Below are 21,887 nucleotides of genomic sequence, written 5' to 3' on the forward strand. Positions count from 1 at the left end.
TAAATGTTAGAATAAATTGCTAAAAATTTGTCTTTATTTATTGACAAACATTCATCCAATAGGTGGAACAAGACACTCTCTGTTTTCAGCTTTTGTTGCATTTACTTAGGACGCAAAACAGTTAATTAACTTTATAGCAATCCTTGCCAGTGTGACCATGCTATATCAATTATGGTCAACCATAATTATCGACACTTGAAAAAATGTCTTACTTTAAAATTAAATTTGTTTATAAAAATCCACATTGTAAATTGAATGAAATTCGAAAAACCCATAGAATTATGTAAAAATAGATGTATTTCAATTGAAAATATTTCGGGATGACATGAAAATGACTTGCAAACGCAAGTGGTGAACATCTTACAAGCGAAGAACAAAAAAAATTAAAAGATAAACCTAAAGATATTAGCTTCTCTCGTGTTAGCCTAACTTATCAACTATCTTAGCCAACATAGCCTAAAACAGTTAAACACAAGAGACGAGATAAATACTTTCCAGTCTGCCGTACACTGAACGAATCGATTGGGTTAAAAAAGAGAATATTTATGTTGAGGAAAACTTTCGGATGTTGGAGAACTTCTTACTTGGGGCGATACAAAAAATATATATATCTATATATATATTCCTATGTACTTTTTGCTATTTACTAACTCTGACTTATAGCTACACTATGCATTTGTTTTACTGCTTAGGCGTAGGTATAAATGTATATATATCAATATATATTTTTTTATGAGGCTTATACAGCTTTTTATATATACATTTAAAAGAGTTGTCCGATGTGTGTGTGTGTGTGCACATACAAAATTGGTTAAATTATACAATTTAGCGTTCAGTAAAGTAGTACTAGGATCTAAAATTTTCCGTTGCTTAGGATTTGTACTTGCAAGTTGCTCGCATGTTTCGTTACAATCTAGCCTAGCGCCTTCGCGTGCCGACTGTGGATGCGGCCAAAGATGCTCCTGGTGGTCCCGCTGCCCCGCCTCCAGATCCCGGTGCTCCCCCTGATCCCGCCGCCCTGCTCCTGTCACTGTAGCAACTGATGGCGGGTATCAGATTGCCAGAGTTGCCACTGCTGCTGCGCAACGACCACCGCTTGTTCAGGTGATCCGCCGCCGCCGCCAAGGCCGCCGTATATGCGCGCGTTCCAATTGCCAACGTGGGCACGGCTGCATTCAGTTTCTTCGGCGAGGGCGGCGGACGCGCAGAGATGGCTCCATTGCAGGCTTGCAGGCGACTTGATTTCGGATTCGGGGACGATACAGCACTGCCGCTGGCACTGCCACTCAGTGTGCTCCGGCGCAAGCTCATTCTTTGCTCTCGATCCTCGTGACTGCGTTTAAGGCGCCTGGCTGGTGTGCCGGGAGTACGCGATCCGTTTCCCCTGGACGTGATGACCGGACTGGCTGGGCGGGTGAAGACGGCTGGACTGCTGCCTCCGCTGGCTGGCGACGAATTGCTAGGGGGCGGGGCTGAACCGCCCGACAAAGTGGGTACATTCCTTGTCCTTAGCGTGCGCTTGGTCATGTCCAGGTCCCGGCCCAGACCGACACCGACACCCACACCCAGGCCCAAGGTGCAGAGACTGCTGCGCAGCTGCCTTTTATTCACACCACCGCTGGCCGTCAAGGTGTGGCTGCGGCGGGTCATCATCATGGAACTGCTGCTGGGCACAACATTGCCAGCGCTGTTTCCACTCGCATTGGCCACCACATTGACGCTCCGCCGACTATTGGCTGCCGCCGCAGGACTGCTCCCACCACTGGCCGATCGTCCGCCGCCGCCGCCTACACGCCCAGCTGCCGGTGTGCCAGATGCTCCGGCTGTTCCTCCGACCGTTTCACTGCTGTCTCCATAGGCCACAATCGCCGCAGCACTGGATTGTATGAAGGACTTGGGCTTGCCATGCTTGAAGATCTGGCGACGACGCGTCTGCATGTGCTGATGGTTCTCGTTGGGCACGTTGCGATAGCGTCGGATTCGAGGCGCGGTCATAGATCCGCCCAGTCCACCAGATTCGGCGGGCAGGGGGTCAGCCATCGTGGAATTCGCCACGGCTACGGGCGTGGCCTCAGATTCCTGAACCTTTTTGATGCGCTGGAATATGTAGTGTACGGCATTCACATCCTCTTTGGGCATCTCGGCCACTGCATCTAGCACGGCAACCGGTTTGGTGTCTTGCTTCTTCGGCAGCTTCTTCTCCTGCTTGGGTGGAGGTTTTTCTACCGCGATGATCAGCTCCGGGACTTTCATGGGCTCCATCTTGTCCACAATCTGGTCAGGCTCCACATGAGTGGGTGTGGCGGGCAACGTGGAGCTCACTTCATTGTCCTGCAACTCTTGTTCGGGTTGCATTTCTATCTCTATTACTGTGGAATCCGACTCCTCCTCGTCTTCATGTAGAGTAGCACACCACTCGCTGGCGGTGGCGGTGGTCACTGGGAAAGCAAACTCGTGCTGTCCCGAACTACTAATGGCCTCCACCTCCATTTGCTCCATTTGCTGTTCGCGCTGCTGCTGCCGCTCCAGGGCTACCTGCTCCTCCTCGGCACGCTCCTGCTGCAGTAGAGCATCCAGCTCGAGCAGCTCCGCTGGCTGCTGTGGCCACGATTCAGTCAGCCGCTCCCTTTCACGCCTGGTCTCTAGTTGGGTCAGCGAATAGCCCTCTTGCTGCTGATAGTGCTGCTGCTCCTGGATGATCTCCAACATGCTGCGGTCCAGCACAACGGATGCGGAATGGACAGTGGTTTGTTGTTCTGCTACTGCTGCTGCTTCTGCGGCGGCGGCGGCTGCTGCTGCTGCTGAACGCGAGCGTGCCTCCTGCTCCTCCTGCTCGTTCAACAGGGAGTTGTACGACTCGGCGAAACTGTAGCTACTCTCCAGATGCTGCTCCAACTCATTCAGCTCACGATTTTCAGCCGCCTCCGCAGGATCTATTACGGACTGGGCTATGCTGCTACCATAATTGGTGCACTTGTCAATGCTGGTGTGAGAGTACATGTCCAATGTTAAGACATCCATTCGATCTGGTTCGGGATCGGGCTCCGGTTCGGTGACGCCACTCCAGGAATTGTTGATGGTTGACTTGCGCCACGCTTTTCTGTGGTTGAACAAACTTTGCTGCAGAATTCCCATCGATTTGATTTCCTCCTCCTCCTCCTCATCCTCTTCTTCTTCCACCGTTTCGTCATCTTCATCCAGCTCGTCCTCGTCCACATCGAAGTAGTCGAAGTGGCGGAAGGCTTCCGGAGGCGAATGCCGCTTGGCCAAGGCACTGTACGGCTGGTCCAGCACATACTCATGCTCCTCGATGAGAAAGTCGGGGTAGTTGTTCTCCACATCCAGTGTCGGCAGCTCCTCGTCGTCCTCCTCCAGCAGTAGCTCCACCTCCAGATCGGTGTCGCGTGCCATCGCGGATGGGGAACGTGTTGGCGTCGTGGGCGAGTTATTGCGGGCCGCTGGTGTTAGTATCACAGTCACAACGGACGTGTTGTCCGCACGCATCTTTTTGGCGGCCCAGGTTTTGAGGGCCTGATCCACCAGCGCCTTGCTGGGATTCATGACGTCCTGCTCGTTGAGTATCTCGCCGATTAGATGCTCCTTGCGCACACTGTCCACCGCCTCCTGGGCGGTCACCACATTCCAGAGGCCATCGGTGCCGAAGATTAAGCATCTGCAGGCAAATTATTCAATATTAAGATGTCCAGCGGTGTAGCTATTTTATCAGAATCACTTACCTAAAGGTACTGGGATTGATCTTAACCACTTTGACATCCGGATCGGGACTCACAACGAACTCCTTGAAGCGGGAATTGTAGCTCCAGAGATCGCCCAGGGAACGAGCCACCGCCAAAAAGGGTATTTCATCTACCAGAGTTCTGCGGCGAATGGGACCGCGATGCATTGGGTCCCTGGGTCGGTTCCACACCACTCGCGGAACTCCCGATTTGATGGCAACATTGCCACCGGAACGCTGGATTCTCGTCTTCTCTGCCAGTGACTCCGGCTTGTGGTCCGTGGTCAGTGGACGAGCACGCCAGTTGCGTTCTCCCTTGTTCTGGTAACCCAAAACGATCCCAGAATCACCCACATGACCAATGTAGATCTTCTCGCGACGCATGAAGGCCACTGTGGCGGTGGTGCCGGCGGTGCTCAGGTGCCCATTGGCAGTGCGTGGCCATTTCTCTGCGGGGTTGGGAAAGGATAATACCAGATTTTAGGATTTTCCATAATTCCAACTTAACTTATACGTTATCAAATATGAATTCAGCTTAAACAAAAAAATGGTTGTATGATAAGTCATAAAATTTGCATTGGCCTATTAATCTAACAGAAAACCTAAATTACTTCATGAAATTATAAACAATACGTAGGGTAAGGACAAAAACAATCCCAAATCGCTTTAAAGTTCGGGATTTTCCCAAACAACTAAAGATAATTTCTACTTATATTTAATCAGGCAATGAGTAATAGCATTTAAACAGCGACTTTACATGATGAAAGCAGTTGAAAAAATCATTTTCCAAGGCCCCTGGATTTTTGGCGCTAAACTGAATATTTCGGAATATCGAAACGAGGTATTGATATTTCCCACACAGATACACACCTACAAACGTGTATCTGCGTTTCTGGCATCCCTTGAATTTCTGTGTACTTTGTTTTTGTTATGCGAATAGGAAATGGGCACACATTTATTTTCTTTTCTCTTTTGCCACCTCTCGCTCTCCCACTCGCTGCATCTCTTTCGTTCTCGCATTTCGAAACGCCTTGGTGGGCCGCGCCGCCATACGGTCGACCCGCTCTAACTCACGGCGGGGTTGCCATGCTTGGCGAGAGTACAGCCATATGGCAAGTCCGTGGAATATTCCACTCGCGATAACTAAGTGTGTGTGTGCATTTGTATCTGTATCTGCTGCTGTACTTGTATCTTTTTGGTGTGGGCTGACAATAGAGATGAGCAATTGAGCGATGGTTGAGTCATCGCCACACACGGTTGCATAATTACCTAGAGATGGGAGACCCCAGGGAGCAGCTCGGGACTTGAGGCAACTTTTTTTTTATGTGGGGGGGCGAAACGGCAACCCTGACAACGGGGACTTACGCGGTTTGAAACCGCCAACTGACAGTTAATTCAGTTTTCGCGCATCTCTAACGGTCGCTTGGCATTGGCAACAATTTGGATATGAAAATGCATGAGAGAAGGCAGAAATACAAATACAAATACAACTATATTATATTCTCTTTTTTTCGTATGATTTAAAATCTTTATGCCAACTGACTTATGCCTTCTTTTGGTTGCCTCAACTTTGAGATGGCTAAGTTTCCCAGCTATTTCGTGCTCACCTTGTTCCCGCCACATGGCGAAATGTGTGGCGATGTATCCCTCGCGTATGGCCCGCAGGACATCCTCATCCTGATCTGACCAGAACTGCTTCTGCTTGACGATCTCGAGCATAAGGTGCTCCTTGGCGAAGAGGGCGGCCTCGGGACCGCCGTGTCCGTCGTAGATGCCAAAAAATGCGTATTCCAGTTCGTGGGTGATCGGTGATTCCTGGTAGGCCACCGAGAACTGATCCTCCATGTATTTGCGGCCTCCCTGGCAGCATTGTCCAGTTACGCGCATATTGACGCCCAGGGAGGAGCACGGCGACGGATTGCCGGTGGATGCGCTACTTCCAGTGGCGGAGCTGGAACTGGAATTACTGTTGGAACTGCTGCTCGAATTGGAATGGCTGCCGGCACAGCTGTCTGGAATCGATCGCGGTGGAACGATGGCCGCCGACCGGCGCAATCGACTCTGTGCCGCTCCGCCGCCCCGCGAGCGGTTTATGGTTGTGGTTGTTGCTGAGTTTAAACGTTGTTTCTTTGGATTTAAAGGCTTGGCTGGTGATCCCACCTCCACATCGACGACTATTTCCTCGGCATATGCTTCCATCTCGGTGAACTCCAGGTCGGGAATGGGAATGCTGCTCCTCTCTGGCTTCTGCCCCGGCTCTTTCTCTTTCTCCTGTGCGACTCCTACCGCAGCCGGTTCAACAACAACAACATCACTGCTGGCATCCAGTGCTGGATGGCATGCACTGTTATTGTTGTTATTGCCGCTGCTGCTGCCGCCGTGGCGAGAAGAGGAGAACTGCTGTCGAGGAGTAACGGAGGCTGTGGCTGTGGCTGGAGCTGGAGTTGGAGTTGTGCCGCCGTCGTCCCCATAATAGTTAATAATATCAAATTCCACGGACGACTCATCTGAGTCCTGGAAAGTACCGCTGTTCGCTGCCGTTTCACGCAAACGGACTACCGTTTTTTCGATGGCCGAATTGATGAGGCATCTGTTGGTGGTATTGGTAGTGGCGATGATTGTGTTGGCATTTGTATTGGTATGGGTGCTGGTGCTACTCCTGTTATTGGCGGGCAACATCTTCCTGCTTCTCCCTCTGTTATTTTTTGTGGTTTTCCCCCGAGTTTTGTTTATGCTGCTTGCTGGTGCTTCTTCTTCTTCCGCCTTTTAGTCTTCACCGTCTCGCAGTGTTGTAATTTCCGTTGACATTTGGCACTCTCACACACACGTACAACGCAACACAACACAAAAAACAATAAAATATATATAAGGTACAAGAAGAAAAAGCGACTCAGGCCTTTCTCTCTCCCGCTCTCGCTCTCGCAGCCCTCGCTGTGGCGGGCAGTGCAAGCGAGACGACTATCTATGTGCTGTATATAATTTACGTTCGCCAACGAGCTTGAGTGTGTGAGTGCTCCATCTAGCGTATTTAGTGTTTTGTGTTTGCAATTGGCCGCCAAAAACCGATGAATTTCCTTTATTTTGCACCAAATCGAGGATTTAGAAGTAGATTGTAATTTCTGCTGTTGCTTTCAGCAATAGTTTTAAAAAACATTGGTCTTTTATCCTCGACGAAAGACCTAATGACCAAGGCGCGCAGTTTTACCTTGATGATTTGTTGTTCGCCAGCATTTTTTGCCGTTCGATTCTGCTCTCGACTTCCGAACACTTTACTATTTTTTTTATTTTAATTTTTTGGCTGTCAGCACGTCCACATCCACACACACAACAAAATTCACAGTAAATTGTTTAACAAAAATTATGTTGAAAAAAAAATCAAATAGAAAGCGTGTGACCGTTGTGAAAGTAGGTCGAAAACACCACGCTCCATAGACGATGTATAATGCTGGCAGCACACCAATCGATAACAACGAGGCGGGGCTGATATCGATGAATGTGTCAAATGCATTATTTTTAAGTTTTTAGTAATGTATACACTTGTTATAAGGTAAATAGTTTTATCTGGCAAATAAAATTTGTTCTAACATTGGAAAGCAATTAGTTTAACAAGCAAAGTCTCGACTCCATAATGATAAATGGTAGGGTTAGATATCTTACGTATTATATATTATTTAGTTCACCAAAAGCTATTTCCAAAAAAAAAAAGCTAACGATTTTCTTAGTGATAGTCAAAGACGTATGTTTATAGTGATAAATACTTAAGTAACCGGAAACAAACGAGATTGTTAAGAATACGAATGTTATTTTAGGTACTGTATATTTTCAAAATTATATATTATTTTATAAGTGCATTCTTTTGATGAACATATAATTATAAATGTTTTTATTTATAAAATAAAATTACATAACTTAAAACAAAATTTAATTAAATTTAAAGACTTATAAAATTAAATTAGTTTATTACTTAACGCAATAAGTATGTTAATCAATAAAACATCTGGAAACAAACTGGTTTTAATTCAAAACATTAAAAATATGATTCATTACAATGGATATAATAATTTTATTATCTCAGCTTTTATATTTTCATTATTTACATGTCGATTTTTGGTGAAGCTAAATTGCATCATACTAAATTTAATCGAATGTCCACTTTTTGGTTTGGATATCTTTAACGTAATTAAACTTAATTATTGAAAATAGCTATATTTAGCAATACTAAAAAAAACGTTTTTCTTTATTGAAACACCGCTAGCCACCTGATTCTTTTATTAATAGTTTAAATTTTAAATAAAATGTAAAATAAATCGAATAAGTCCTGCTCTTATCGTCAGCTGTTTTTATCGTTTAAAGCTCCTATACCAGTGATGTCCGTCTTTGAAGTGCACTCAATCGAATATTGAATACCGGCTATCGAGTGCAGGATTTCAGGGAGTATTTTTGACTTTCAACAGTTCTACGCGGCTTTTAAATGTTTTAATTACATATTTGATAAAAATTTCCCCCTTTAATAGTCAACTAGAGACTAGTCAACAGTCTCGGTAAGTGTTATCGAATCGATAACAGTCATCACTGCTGCCAGACGCCGCCTGCCAAACGTGGCCTGCCAGACGCGGCCCTGCTCTGGCCAATCAGAGTCGCCTACGACTCGTATGTCGGAGCTCGTCGTTCATCGTTCGTCGTGTGATAAACCGAAGTCGGAAACCGAAAGCGAAGCCGTCACTCAGTAAACCATCAGCAAGCAAACCGTTCAGTTCTATTTCATTTGTCAAGCAGCTAAGGTGTTCTACCTTCCATTTACCGTTCCAGTGTAAAATTCAGTCGACACGTTTAGCGGTAAAAAAAACCCACACATCCACGCACAATAAAGTATATGGGGGCAAATGTTTTTTCAACCCGGTTCCTAGAGATCTTCTGAAAAAACAATTCCCTATCTACTGTTCTTTTTTTTCTCGTTCTCTGTTCTCAAAGTGAAGTAGCCGCGGCGTGCTAAATTTGTATTGCGTGCAAAATTGTTAAAAAAAAGAAACCGAAAGAGAAATAAGCGAACACATACACACGCATTCCGCATTCCGCATTTTTCCTGCCCACAACTTTTTTTTAAAGTTCGAATTTGGTATTCCATTAGAATTTATTTGGTGACAGCTGTTGAACTACGAGTGAAAAAATCGCGCGCAATCAGGAAAAATTAAAAGGTAAGTCATAGAAAATAGCAAGCAAAAAACAAAAAAAAAAAAAAGCCGTGTGAATGTTCTTGAATGCAAAAGCAACGGTATGCATTTTAATAATGCGAAAAGTTCCCATAGTGCAAAAGTGTGTGGGAGAACACATAAAACACGACGAGTCATTTTTTTTGTCAGCTTCTGGCTTTTATTTGGAGCGGCGGTGAAATCAAGTTTTCGGGTTGACGTCATTTTAATTATGCATAGAAACGCAGGTAATAGTCGAAAATTTTGTCACTTTTCGTCAGCGGTTTCAGCAGTGTTTCCGCAACGTTATTCGCGAACAATCAAGCTAATGATTGATCAGCTGTCGAAAGTTTCAGTTGTTCTTCCTTTAGGCTGTGTGAAAATTGCTAATTAGAGAACAGTACAGATTCGGCGAGGGGAGGCGAGTGTAGTCCTGCATTGAAAATTCGCGGGTTTCCAATTGCAAACGGGAAATTCAATTACCCAGCGTGCATGTGCAAGCGCGCGCGTGTGTGGGTGTGTATGGCTGCGTGAATGACTAGCAAAAAGCGTTGCATAGTAGCAGGTGCAGGGCCCAGTTCCGTCCACATATTTATATACATATCTATATATATATATATATATATATACATCTATATATAAACATATATCTATATACATATATATATCCTGCGACATGAAATGAAATTATAAATGACAGGCTGACAGCAGAGAGAGGAAAAGAGAGAGACACGACTGGACCGGGACCTGCACTTGCTACTATGCAACGCTTTTTGCTAGCCATTCACGCAGCCACACACACTGTACAAAAAAGTAGTGCTAAAAACAAGCACTGTTTCGCGCTCATAAATATACAACTTGTGCTCTCTTCCGCTTCCCGTCTTGCCTCTTTCCCCTTTCCCTCTTTCCGCCACACTGTTTAACTGTCAATGCAGTTTTCTAATTGACTTCATCAGAAAAGCGAGAAGAAGAAGTGGTACCTCCACTGCAGCATCCATACAAATACACACATGCCGTCCCTCTCACTCCATTGCCTTTGGCCACCTGTCAACTCTCGGCTGTCTACCTCCCACCCCCACCCGCCTATCCACAATCCCTATCCCTCCCTCTCTCACTCTCTCTGTGTGCGATTCCGCCCGCCAACAGTTTTGCCAGCTTTACCGTTATGATTTGTCTGCCCTGCACGTTACTGTCAAACGTCAGGAACACGAACGAACCTGCTAAAACGCAACAAATTCCAGACGCCGATAAAAAAAAGACGTTTCAAGATTGAACATAAATATGTATACAAACCACCGAGCATATCGGAAATTAATATCGTCAATCTGTTTCTGAACAGGAAGAAATCTGAATTGAGATGGCATATTGCTCAACATATCACATGATAATACATCTTATCATTCAGATTTATGCAAAGAAGTCAATGTAAAGCCAATTGATATCGCAGGTTAAAAGATATAATTATCTGTATACTTTCTTAAAATCAAATAGAGTAAAGCCAAAGATAACTATTATAATACTTAAATGTTTTATGCCGTGCAGAGGCGTGTAAACATTGCGATCGGTTTTAGCGGGTGCTAACTGTACTTGCGAATTCGATTGCTACTTTGTGATTAGCTGCGTGTGGAACTTTGCTGGTTGCCTTAGCTTAGGCGTTTTTAGTAAATTACGGAAAATATTGGATAGTGCGAATGTGTCAGCGCAAAGAGCGCCGGGTCCGGGTATCCTAGCGACTAAAATTGGTTGCGGTTGCTTTGCCACGCCACGCCACTTGGCCACCTTGCCTTTGCCACCTAGCCACATAGCCTAGCCCCAGCCCCTTTCGCCCACTCCCACAACCACTCCCACATTTTCCACCCGCTGATTTTGAGGTTGCAATTGCAAAATGCCAAGCGCACTTAGTGAGCTCCGCTGTTTGCCTTGCTTCTTCTCCCCTGCTATGCTCTGCTTTTCGCAACTAATAAGCAATGCCATTGCTCGCAGAAGTATGCTACGAAAAAGAGCAATTGCAATGGGATCTCCGGGCATGTATGCATATGTGTGTGTGAGTGTGTGTGTGTGAGCCTTGAATTTGAATTAGTTGTTGTTGCTGCTGGTGCTGTTGGTGCTTCGCAGCTTCTCTGTCATGGCCACCTACGCGCGTATGTGTGTGAGGGAGGGAGAGCCAGAGAGAGCGAGAGAGAGAGAGCGAGAGCATCTGCTCAAGGCCATTTTGCAGTGCACTGCTTGTGCTGCCGTCTCGCTCGCTCCATTTAATTTAAATGCATCCTGCATATGCATATTGCCTGTTAATTGACATCGGTATGTGTGCATTGGCCCTCTGTGTGCGAGTGTGTGCTTGTTCGTGCTTGTTTGTGTTAATATGTCATCCTGTGGCTCTGATATTTGATTTGTAATATTGCCGCTCGTATTGCTTGTGTTTCTATAATTAAATTGCCTGGCTTCTGCTCTGCTGTGCAAACTGTCCCGAAAAAGCATGCAATGCGCCTGCGTTAATAAAGTGTACACAGCGAGAAATCGGGACATTGCAGGGTTTATTCAGAAACAAAGTAATACAAAGTAAAATAATAATATTCTCGGAATCGTTGTAAACCAAACATGCTTGAGGGATATGAACATTGTATTTATCTATCAGTTTTTCTCGCGGTGTGTGTGTGTGTGTCTGTGTCCAGTGGGGGCTAACTTTATTAAAACCCACTCTTTAATTGAAGAAAATACTAATAATGTTTTACGATGCGCTCGCCTCTTTTCAGTGGCGTTGCTCATCTCTTTCTCTCTTTGCTCTCGTTACAGTTACCAAGGGGAATCGCTAAAAAGAGACATTTTCAAAAAATTAGATTCGAGTGAAATAAAAAAAAAAAATTAGTCAACATGTCTGATCGCAAGGCCGTGATTAAGAATGCCGACATGAGCGAGGAGATGCAGCAGGATGCCGTCGATTGTGCGACACAGGCCCTCGAGAAGTACAACATTGAAAAGGTACAGATTGAATAATATACATAAATATATATCTATAGCCGTGTTTAAAGTCCTGAAACGTTGTGACTCCCATGATTGCACACATCCCCAACACACAAATAGCATCTAATTGCCTTAACATTCCACACACCTACTGATTAGGGGTTGGAAAAAAGGGGTTTTGGATAAGGGAATGAGCGGGCACAACAGGTGTTTTTTAGTGGGTGACTTCGGGAGACGCAAACGTATCGTATTTTAAATACCACTTGCATTACTCAACACATTTCCAGCAACTTCTGTTGCTAATTTCATCAACAAACTTGCCAATTTGGTAGCCAAATAGAAATATGAATATGACTGGCTTCGGGCATACAAAATAATTTGGATAAATGCCGAACAATTGATATTAAAGGCTTCGCTTGATTATTTCGCTAGCCAGGTAATTAGGAATTGGAAACTGGCAGCGGTGGGATTATTATTTTGGCCCAGAACCGTAATTAAATTGGATTTACTTCTGCTCGCACACGCACACACACACACACACACACACACACGTTGTTTCCCATTAGTTTTCCCAGTTCGGACATTGTTGCATCTCAGGGCGGTGGAAACACTGAAACCCCAAACCCACTTTCCTCCCAGTAAACTTGTGGCTTGCACTGCGTTTGGCAATTTCACAATTTTGCGGTGCAGCCTTTGGGTTTTCCGCCCACGCGTCCGTTTTCACAGCCCATTTTCACGCTCCGCATCCAACGCCCATGCAACTGCGTTGCAGTTTCCCTTTCTCTCTCTATTTTTTTTTTTTTTGGCTGTCCGCGTGAAGAACTCCTTTCACAAGCAATGTGGCAATATTTGCCTGCATTTTCCGAAAGTCTTTGTAATTTTATCATTCCTAACCTTTGCCCTTCTCATCGGCTTAATGGCAAAGGGCATAGCATTTCTTTTACCAGTTGAATGCAACTTATCAAAAAAAAAAAAATAATAATAATAATAATAATCTTTTTCCGCATTGAAAAGGGTGCCAAATTTTGTAGTACACCCATTTCATGCACAGGATTTTCCGTAACCGTGACTAACCTCCGGTTAAAGTAGCCCTGACCTAAGGAGATTTTCCCCGAGGAAGTGGCAAATCGGCGGAGGACTGACCATCATTAACAATGTCCGACGTTCATGTTGTGCAACAACAACAACAACAATAAGCTCTTGATTTAGTCGAACGCATGGAACAACAACAACAATAACAAAACAAGAAAGAAAAACAAAATCAGCCAGCAATGTCAACAAAGTCGAAGAAATTGAATAATCAATAGATGTGCGGGGGGTCGTGGGGTGGGGGGGACTGCGATTGAAGGAAAAGTGCCAAGCACACATACACTCACTACTCGGGTGCACAGGGAGAAATTATATATTACGTTTTGTTATTCTTAGCTTTAGTGAAGTAGGTAGTTTTTTCATTTTGGAATGCAAAATGAGCCCTGAAGCCAATGTGGTTTTCTACTGAGCAAAGTGTTTCATCAATTGGAAAACATTATGGAAATTGTTTTCCCCGAGTGCGATGGTCGTCACAGTGGTGGAGATGGTCAGATGGGCAGACCCTGACGGAGGTCACTGAAAATGCGGCCTGCAAAAAAGGGAAATGGGAAAGGCCGGAGGAAAAGCGGCTCCGATGGAAAGCTGCGGGCATTGCCAGCAACTAGCAGCGAGCGAGCCTTTGTCAATGCCAATGGCAGAAGATAACACACTGAGACTAAAACCGAGTCGGCTGTTCTATATGCTGCGATTGCTGCCACTGAGACGCTGGGAAAATGGCATCGGAAAATGGAAAAGCGACGGTACGCGGGGGGTGGAAAAAAAATAAGCGCGAGCCCTTGAAAGCAAAGCAAAGTAAACTTGAAATCACGGCGGAAGTGAATAAATCGTGGGAGGGGGAGGGGGGTGTAACTCGTGGGCGGAAAAAACACAGGAGAGATTCTGCTAATTGAGCAGTAAAAGCGAAATGTGCGTACACAGTGGATATTGGCTAAGCTAAACAGCGTAACAGCGCATTTCCACACTCAGCTGAACTGAATCAGCAGTTTTTCTGCTTCAATAGATAATATAATATAATAATATTATAATATTCATAATAGTTATTCATTCAACGATTTCCCCAGCGAGTTTAAGGCCAATTAAGTGATTTTCACTGTATGCGCCACAGGTCCTGGGTCCTAAAAGTATGCCACACATTTTCTCTTTATTCGCACTCTTCCCGAATGTTGTCATTGTGCCCGAGGGGTGCGGTGGGGTGTTGTGGGTGATATGGAAAGAAGTATCGTGGTGTTTTAGGGGAGCGGGGTGGTTTCATTGAGGTGGGGCGAAAAGTAACCACCATTGAAACACCTGAACCACCTGAACCACCCATTGCGAGCCTACCTCTTGTTGCTATAAATAAAATATATGCCACACGATTGATTGCCTTTTTGTCTTTACTCTTCTCTCTCTCGCTCTATATCTCTCTCTATCTATCTCCCTCTTCCCCTTTTCATCGCTCATTGCATAATAATAAGTTGGCCATTATTTCTCACTGTGTGCTTGCTTTGTGTGGGTAATTAAATATGGATTTTTGTTTTTGTTTCCGAGCGGCGAAAACACAAATTTAATTGCTTAGATGAAAATTGAAAAATTGCCACCGTCTAATGGAAAAAATTAACAATAAAAATAGAATCAAATTTGTGGGAAAGATAATAATGGCTGGCAGCCGAGTGTACGGACTACCTTTAACCTTTCGACGACGATGCTGCATTGAATATGTAATGTCGTTTGTTTCGCCAATAGTTTCGAATCAATAATTGAACTGGTAAAGTCTTTCGATTTTCCGCATTTCCCAGCTGATTATGAGTTCAAAACTGCAATCACAGCGACACAATGGCAATGTTTGGGGTGGGGAGGTGAGGTAGCTCAGAAAACAGTTTTTGGTATCCATTAGATACGCAACTAATACTACCAAATGGAGTGGGTGTGGGGGGTGGGGTGAGATACCGCCCCCTGGGGCGCACAAGGGTTAAGCCTGGGCCCACTTCGTTGTACCTTATGTATGTATTTTTAGGGGCGCGCAACCTTTCAAGCAGCTTAAATCGTATCCATAGGCATTATGTTGCTCCCCTTCCCCTCCCCCTCCATTTCCATGTATTTTTGTATCTGTGTGTGTATTGTGTATATGTGTGTGTGTGTGTCTGTGAGCCGCGATTTAAAGGCAAAGCCCTAAATAAGCCAACAAGAGGGCCAAAAAATAAAATGGAAAAAGGGAGAAACAGCGGGGCAGCAGAATATAAATTTTCAATTCAATTATTTTCTGGTCTTATGTTTGCTTTTAAATAAATGTAATTAGTTTTTAGCAGAGTTTTTAGCTGCAGGTGTAAAATGGAAGCAGCGTAGTTTATAACAGTTAATTCTTTTGATTTATTTAACTCGAAGCAGTCTTATTAAATTTGATTTACTGAAAAATGCAAAGTGTGTAGGTAAGGTAATTAAAAAAAAACATGAGAATGACAACCATGATGAAAAACTAAATAAAAACGTGGACTTTACTATTGACACTCAACGGTTTTCGCATTTAAAAGCGAATTTAATTAGATTTTTTTTGCGCGCTGCTATTATCCTTGCAATTCAGTTTTTTGTTTGCTCCTCTTGTGACGCACAAAAGGCGGCAACCCTGCGCACAAATAAACACGGCAAACAGTTTTGCATTCAATCGTTGCGGGGACTTTATGCATTTTTATTATTACCATTTGTATTTTTTTTTTTATAGGTTTTGTTTGTGATTTTTTTGTTTTGCGTGGCCAAAATGTTTAATCAATATGCGGGCAGGCGGCGAATATGTGTATGTAAATAGATTGTGTGTGTGTAAAAAGCAAACACACATGCACATGCATTCACTCTCATATTGACACACATTCATCGAATCCAGAGTATTCCGTTTTTTGTTTTTGCCATGCCTCAAAACGTGTCCAGGCATATTTTCCGGGGCTCAAATGCCATCCAGCCAGGTGTAGCCTAATTGCAATCGTCGTGCAGTTGGTCTTGGACACTTTGCTTGCAACTTGAAAGCGCAGTGATTAGATCCATTCCAACCTGCTCTATTACAGAACCGATTGATAACACCGAATGTCAATCAAAAGTGGAGGAAATACCTTTGGTGCTTTGAAGTCGCCTGCTGCCAAAATGTGTCAGTTAGCTTACCTAAATTATATGACCAAAATTGCAATGCCGATTTCATTAGGCTGCCTACGTTGGTTGTATATGTGTCGTTGTATATACGTATGCATATATTTGGTGGCACAGAACTGAGCGCACGACAGCAAGGAGCAGCACTCCAACCCACTCTATGGTTACACCCACCCACTCTTAACCCCTGTTGCCACACAGCTCCTCCCACTCGCATGTGTGTGTGTTTGTGTGTCGGAATGTTCATTTTGTATTTTTTTGGCGTTGCCAAAACAAAATTCCATGGCATTGCTAGGGGGCGGTGGCAAGAGGGGCCCCACCTCAACACCGCTCACCTCCTCATCCCCAACCAAATTGAATATAAAACAATCAGCCTTATATTGTCGTCTGACACGACACGAAAATATGCACGCAATAGGCTGAAAGCAACAAAACAAGAGTGCCAAACAAAAAACATGTCCAAAGGATGTGCTCCACCGAAAATGGGGAGCAGCTGGAATGACTTAATAGCCATGATCGCCAGCGGACTCCATTACAGTGGCACTTTTTAGACTAAAAGTATACAAAGTATGTAAACTACTCAAACTGATGTGTGCGTTTCACTTGAGCCAGGCATTACTGTACCGATGACGACAACTTTGATTGAAGGATAGCTACAGCAGAGAATCGGATAATGGCACTCAGCTAAATCAGCTTTATATTGTTTTTCCCTTTTGTTTCCTTTTGCTCGGTGGCGCGCTTTTCTTCGCCTGTCCTGTTTGTTTTATTATTTGGTTCGTTATTTTCACCGTTTTTGTATTTTGAGGTTACCAGGTTAAGTTTATGACTTTGCACGCATTCCCCGGCAACAACAATGGGCTGCCGACCCACCTGCCCGGTTTTTTGACCCCCGACCCCTGGACTAAATGAAATCAACTCCAAGCGAGGCGCCCAAAAGTATGGCGAAAGAAAACTTTCGAACTCTGCTGCCCCAACTTTCGAAACAGAAACAGTTTTATTTTCCTAGGGTTCAGCTTCATTTCGCATTTCGCATTTTCCTCGTTCCATATAATAATTCAAACAAAAATGCACTTTTTTTTAAGATGCCAGCTGCAATTATGAACGCCGTGTAGAATATAGATACAGATACGTACTAACAGATGCTTTGCTGCCACTTTAAGTGGCAACACCTATCAAAGTGAGCTGCTGGCCAAGCTGGGCTGTAAAATTCCTTCACAGGCTGAGCTTCATATTTATCTGACCTCCATTGTGCATTCGCCTTATATATGTATATATAATATATATCTTTATATGCGGGTTGTGCTGGCTGCTGCGTGTGTGTTTGCGTAACCCTGGACTTAGTCGCCAAATCGACTGACAATGACCTTTGACATTTGCCAGACCAAACTGCATGGTTTACAACGCAGTGCTTGTAACAAAACCCACCAACCCACCCATCTTGCAATGTTCTTCGCCCTTTTAGCAGCGCCATTTAGTCCAATCCTTTAGCCGGCATATTCGCCATCTGAACTTTGTGGTTTGTTAGTGTTAGCATGCATAATTAGCCGTTGCCTCAAGAACTGTGCATTAATTTCAGGCCAAATGACTTAATGCGAATAACAACGAAAATCATAACTAACTCATTAGCACAAGAACTTTTACCTCGACGCACAACACAACACAACACGGCCGCGTTGAGTTTTCCGTTTTGGCCAGCAACACTTTTCGGTTGCTGCCAGGTTTTTGGGGTCACATTTTGGGTTACCCCAGTGACGGAACCCCCGCCCCCATTGGGCTGATGGAAATGGGAATGAAGTTCGCGAGGGGGGGTGAGAGGAAGGGGGCGACTGGTGGAAAATGAGTTTTTCGTTTGGCATTTTATTGAGTTTGCCGTTTGCCGCTAATTTCAAAACAGTTAGCAGCCACTTAGGCATTTGTTTTCCACCTCGCCCCTTTTGATGGGCATCGCTTTTGGGTGTTTTTCGCGTTTTTCGGCTTGGCTTTAGTTGTTCCCTTCTTGCCATTGCATTCTCTGACAGCTTTATGGAATTTGGCGTTAACTTGTTCGACAATTGGCAGCTGCACAAGGGAGGAATCGTAATCTATAGCCACTATGGGAAATTGAATTACAACCGAGAGCGGCAAAGTTATCAATATTCGATTATAAGATGATGCTTCGGCATCGAAGAATGTGCACGGGCTTAACTTTTAATAATTGAAACCAATTACAAATATAACACAATATCAGAGGGAAATGTTGCACTGATAAAAAACCAAAAGACTAATACATTATTTTGACTTTCCATTCAATTGCAGGACATTGCGGCCTACATCAAGAAGGAGTTCGACAAAAAATACAATCCCACATGGCATTGCATTGTCGGTCGCAACTTTGGATCGTATGTCACCCACGAGACGCGCCATTTTATTTACTTCTATTTGGGCCAGGTGGCCATTCTACTGTTTAAGAGCGGTTAAAGTATTGTCGAGTCGGATGAAGTGGTGGTGAGGAGGCTGATGGAGATGCAGCAGCTGCCCCGCCAGCAGCAACAACAGCAGGGGCAGCAGTCGCATTTCGGAGCATCAGAGGATGAGGACTTAGAGCAGAAACAGCAACAACCACATAACCAACCACAACAACCACACCAACCGCGGCGCCAATATCATCAACACCAACAAGAACGACAACTGCAAACACTACAGCCACCAGAAGAACATCTCAAGGATGCGGAAATGATGACCGATAGGACAAGCGAGAAGCAACAGCAGCAAGAACACTACCAGCAAAAACAATCAGAAGATACGGATAAACAGCTAACCAACGATCAAGACGTAGACGATGGGGAGAATGACCAGGAGGAAGTTGAAGATGAGGACGAAGACGAGGACGATGATGATGGCACCATTGTGGAGGACAGCGATGCCACCAGCTGCAGCAGTTGTCGACGAGCCGAACTGGAGGATAATCAGCAAGAACAGCCGCCGACGTCATCTCCCCAAAAGGATAGGGAACACGTCACTTAGGGCCATCTTCTTCCACAAAATGAAGAGGCTGCACACAACACTTCATTTTAGCTTGTCCATCGGCTGCAAACGACACCGATTGGTTGGTGGTAAAGATTACATCATATGCTCAGCAAATATAACTGAACAAGCGGAAAAATGTTCAATAAGAAAGCGCTACTAGAACATACATACACTACAAGAAACAGAGGAACTTGTTTAAAAGCACGAACCAACGATGTTTAGTTTCGAAATCACCATTTCCCATCCTGAACCTCAGCATGTTGATAATATAGTTTAGAATAAGCAATTGGTTACCATTTGGATTCGCATTCGCTCCCCACGATTCAAACATCTGTTGAAATATACGTTTAATAATTTCTTTGCAAATCTTTTATGTGCTCGAGCATTGCTTGGACTTATAGTTTACGTATAAAACCTGCGCAATTAAACAATTGTTAACAAGTGAAGAACCAAGAACCATGTGTTATATTATTTATGTTTATTATTTTACCTTTTTTATTTTCAATCCAATTTCGTTGGCGCTTAGCAGAGGCAAGAACCAGACACACACACACACGTACACATAGCACAGGCAACAACCACCACTACAACCGAACGAGTAAAGTAAAGAAAAAAACTGAATATTTAACAAAATTGTAAGGAAAACTCACATATTTTTCTGTCGGATGGATTATTTATGTGTATTGAACTCTCAACACTTGTAATCGGAAACCAAGCAGAAAGTATATATAAAAAATAGTATAATGTGAAATTTGCATACACACCATACTCACTCACACACACAGACGCTCTCTGCACACCTAATGGGTACACAGAGAAAAATATCTTGAAATTGGCATGCTTTTCCCAAAAAAACAATGGTATCCATAACTTGAATCGGTTTTTTGAATTGTCAAAAATACGCAGTTTTAAAAATTGCATTTGTTAGGTTTTTTGTACCGAAATTGTTATATTTTTATCTGATTATGTTATATGATCAAATATTGCAAATTGAGACCTTGCAACATATGTAGCTATTATAAGTGATTCGATGTTTATCAAATTGTGTTGGATTATTTTCAAAGTATTTTACAAGTGATTGCTAATTTCTCTCTGTGTGCTTAAACAATGTATTATTCATTGCTTACGAGCAAACCAAATCGGTGCGTGTTTGGACATGGATTTTTTCCACCTCCCAACCAAGCCCCCCCTCCCCGCCACAACCATTATTTACTCCTTTGCCTGGATTTTGCCAAACAACGGCAAGCCAGCAAGAACAAGAAAATAAAACCATTGCAATAAAACCAGAGCAGCAACAAATTACACGCAAATCGAATATTATGTGTATGTGTATATGTATTGTCCATCCACAGCAGCAAAGTATGCAACAAAAATTTTTGTAGAAACTGCAAGCAGTAATAAAACAAAAAGGCGGAGAAAGTCGAAAGCAAAAAGCAAAGACAAAATAAATAATTATCATCTTGTCGTTTATATAAGTGTGTGCTATGTGTTTCTCCGAATCGGATTTATGTTATAAAAAACAGAAGAACAGTAACGATTTAAAGGCAAATTTCAAGGAATGAAAGCGAACAGTAATAAGAAACAAGGAAACCAAAAAGTAAATATATATATATTCATGCAAGAAATACAAAATAAAGTAAACATTGGTGTAAATTAAGCAAGAACCTAAGTAAAACCTACTAAAAACAACCAAAAAAAAAGAAGCTTAATACGTAATTTCCTGAAAACAACAGAAGACATATACATATGCAGAATTCACACACATTTACCGTTACTTTTCACACACACATACAGCACCTCTCTCTCTTTAGCTATTGCGTTTTAGATTATTGCTCAGCACGTTTTTGCGTAGACACAAAACTATTTATGCTAACGGTAAGATAGGACCTCCTCTCTCTCTCACCCACACACACACCTCCCCCACTTACACACACACACACATGCACTCGCAAAAACAAGAAGACGAAGAGAATGCAATTTTTTTCTTATAATCGGAATGTCGGATTTCTAATGGGAAAGGAAACAAAAACACACCAGGACTTCTAATAAGTGTTTATACATACAAATATATATATATATACATGTATATGTATACATATGAAACAAAACAAAAAACAAACCAAAGGATAATGAGCATAATTTTTTGTCATAATGCAAAATATTTGTGTGAGAAACCAATTTTTGATGTAACAGAAAAACGAGCGAAAAATTGAATATGTGTAACGGTAACGGAGCAAAAGATAGATAAAAGAATGTGCAAAATTGATTTCTTCCGCTTAGTTTTTCCCAAACGATCGATACATTTTCTCATTTTCCGTTAGTAACTTTTAAACTCAAATCTTTTAGCTGCCATTTCTGACGAAAAAAAAAATGAAACAACAAACCGAGAAACCAACAAATACAAAACTAGTTTAAAATCTTAGTTCGTAAAGCGTTTATTTGAATTTAACCGCTTAATTTTACTTTACCTATTTCTATTTAACTGGTTTTTTGTGCAAGGAACAAACATTACTTAAGTTTTTGTAAGAGATTAGTGAATTATGTGAGCTGAGTGCGATATAGAGCAGTATTGCAATTGCAACTGCAATCGCAAATGTGGATTTATGGAGGCAATTTCAAGTAACAATACGAGTAAGAAATGAGAAAGCAAACAAAAACCAAATGAGATCTTCAATGTGAAATAAAAGTACTTCTTTGAAACCCCTGTTTTTATTTGGCATTCAGTTGGGCGGCAAAATAATTTAAAATGTGATTGAGTAAGTATTATTTCGAGTATTTCAATAACCGTCAAACCC

General features: G+C 43.2%; 3 protein-coding genes across 5 annotated transcripts; 2 read left to right on the forward strand and 1 right to left on the reverse strand.

The window, feature by feature from the left end:
• Nucleotides 1-279: 279 nt before the first annotated feature.
• Nucleotides 280-7,205, reverse strand: LOC6725119. The gene is made up of 3 exons (XM_016172980.3): nucleotides 5,344-7,205; nucleotides 3,738-4,185; nucleotides 280-3,673 (listed from the first exon to the last, which is right to left on the reverse strand). The coding sequence occupies exons 1-3, from the start codon at nucleotides 6,413-6,415 to the stop codon at nucleotides 919-921; spliced, it is 4,275 nt and encodes a 1,424-aa protein (XP_016038093.1). The 5' UTR covers nucleotides 6,416-7,205; the 3' UTR covers nucleotides 280-918.
• A 1,144-nt stretch (nucleotides 7,206-8,349) lies between these two features.
• LOC27207974 (dynein light chain 1, cytoplasmic) lies at nucleotides 8,350-18,876 on the forward strand. 3 transcript variants are annotated; one of them, XM_039298127.2, is made up of 4 exons: nucleotides 8,432-8,572; nucleotides 8,865-8,931; nucleotides 11,679-11,904; nucleotides 18,382-18,876. In XM_039298127.2, exons 3-4 carry the CDS (start codon nucleotides 11,797-11,799, stop codon nucleotides 18,541-18,543), a joined length of 270 nt encoding a protein of 89 aa, XP_039154061.1. In that variant the 5' UTR covers nucleotides 8,432-8,572; nucleotides 8,865-8,931; nucleotides 11,679-11,796; the 3' UTR covers nucleotides 18,544-18,876. The 3 variants fall into 3 exon arrangements, with proteins under 3 accessions (XP_039154060.1, XP_039154061.1, XP_039154062.1); XM_039298128.2 differs by having other exon boundaries at nucleotides 11,719-11,904; XM_039298126.1 differs by lacking the exon at nucleotides 8,865-8,931 and having other exon boundaries at nucleotides 8,350-8,572; nucleotides 11,719-11,904.
• On the forward strand, nucleotides 18,583-20,823 carry LOC123327019 (probable serine/threonine-protein kinase fhkB). Its single transcript, XM_044923806.1, has one exon. The coding sequence runs from the start codon at nucleotides 18,583-18,585 to the stop codon at nucleotides 19,087-19,089; it is 507 nt and encodes a 168-aa protein (XP_044779741.1). The 3' UTR covers nucleotides 19,090-20,823.
• The last annotated feature ends 1,064 nt before the right edge of the window (nucleotides 20,824-21,887 follow it).

This window comes from Drosophila simulans, chromosome X (genome assembly GCF_016746395.2).
Source record: "Drosophila simulans strain w501 chromosome X, Prin_Dsim_3.1, whole genome shotgun sequence".
NCBI lineage: Eukaryota > Metazoa > Arthropoda > Insecta > Diptera > Drosophilidae > Drosophila > Drosophila simulans.

What these genes read in the sequence shown, in the direction of transcription:
- LOC6725119 (XM_016172980.3), bottom strand. Translation starts at nt 6,415, where the DNA reads ATGTTGCCCGCCAATAACAGGAGTAGCACCAGCACCCATACCAATACA. An exon ending in CGCCATGTGGCGGGAACAAG is followed by an intron (nt 4,186 to 5,343) that starts GTGAGCACGAAA and finishes CCAACCCCGCAG; the next exon opens with AGAAATGGCCACGCACTGCC. An exon ending in ATCAATCCCAGTACCTTTAG is followed by an intron (nt 3,674 to 3,737) that starts GTAAGTGATTCT and finishes ATTTGCCTGCAG; the next exon opens with ATGCTTAATCTTCGGCACCG.
- LOC27207974 (XM_039298126.1), top strand. Translation starts at nt 11,797, where the DNA reads ATGTCTGATCGCAAGGCCGTGATTAAGAATGCCGACATGAGCGAGGAG. An exon ending in AGAAGTACAACATTGAAAAG is followed by an intron (nt 11,905 to 18,381) that starts GTACAGATTGAA and finishes ATTCAATTGCAG; the next exon opens with GACATTGCGGCCTACATCAA.
- LOC123327019 (XM_044923806.1), top strand. Translation starts at nt 18,583, where the DNA reads ATGGAGATGCAGCAGCTGCCCCGCCAGCAGCAACAACAGCAGGGGCAG.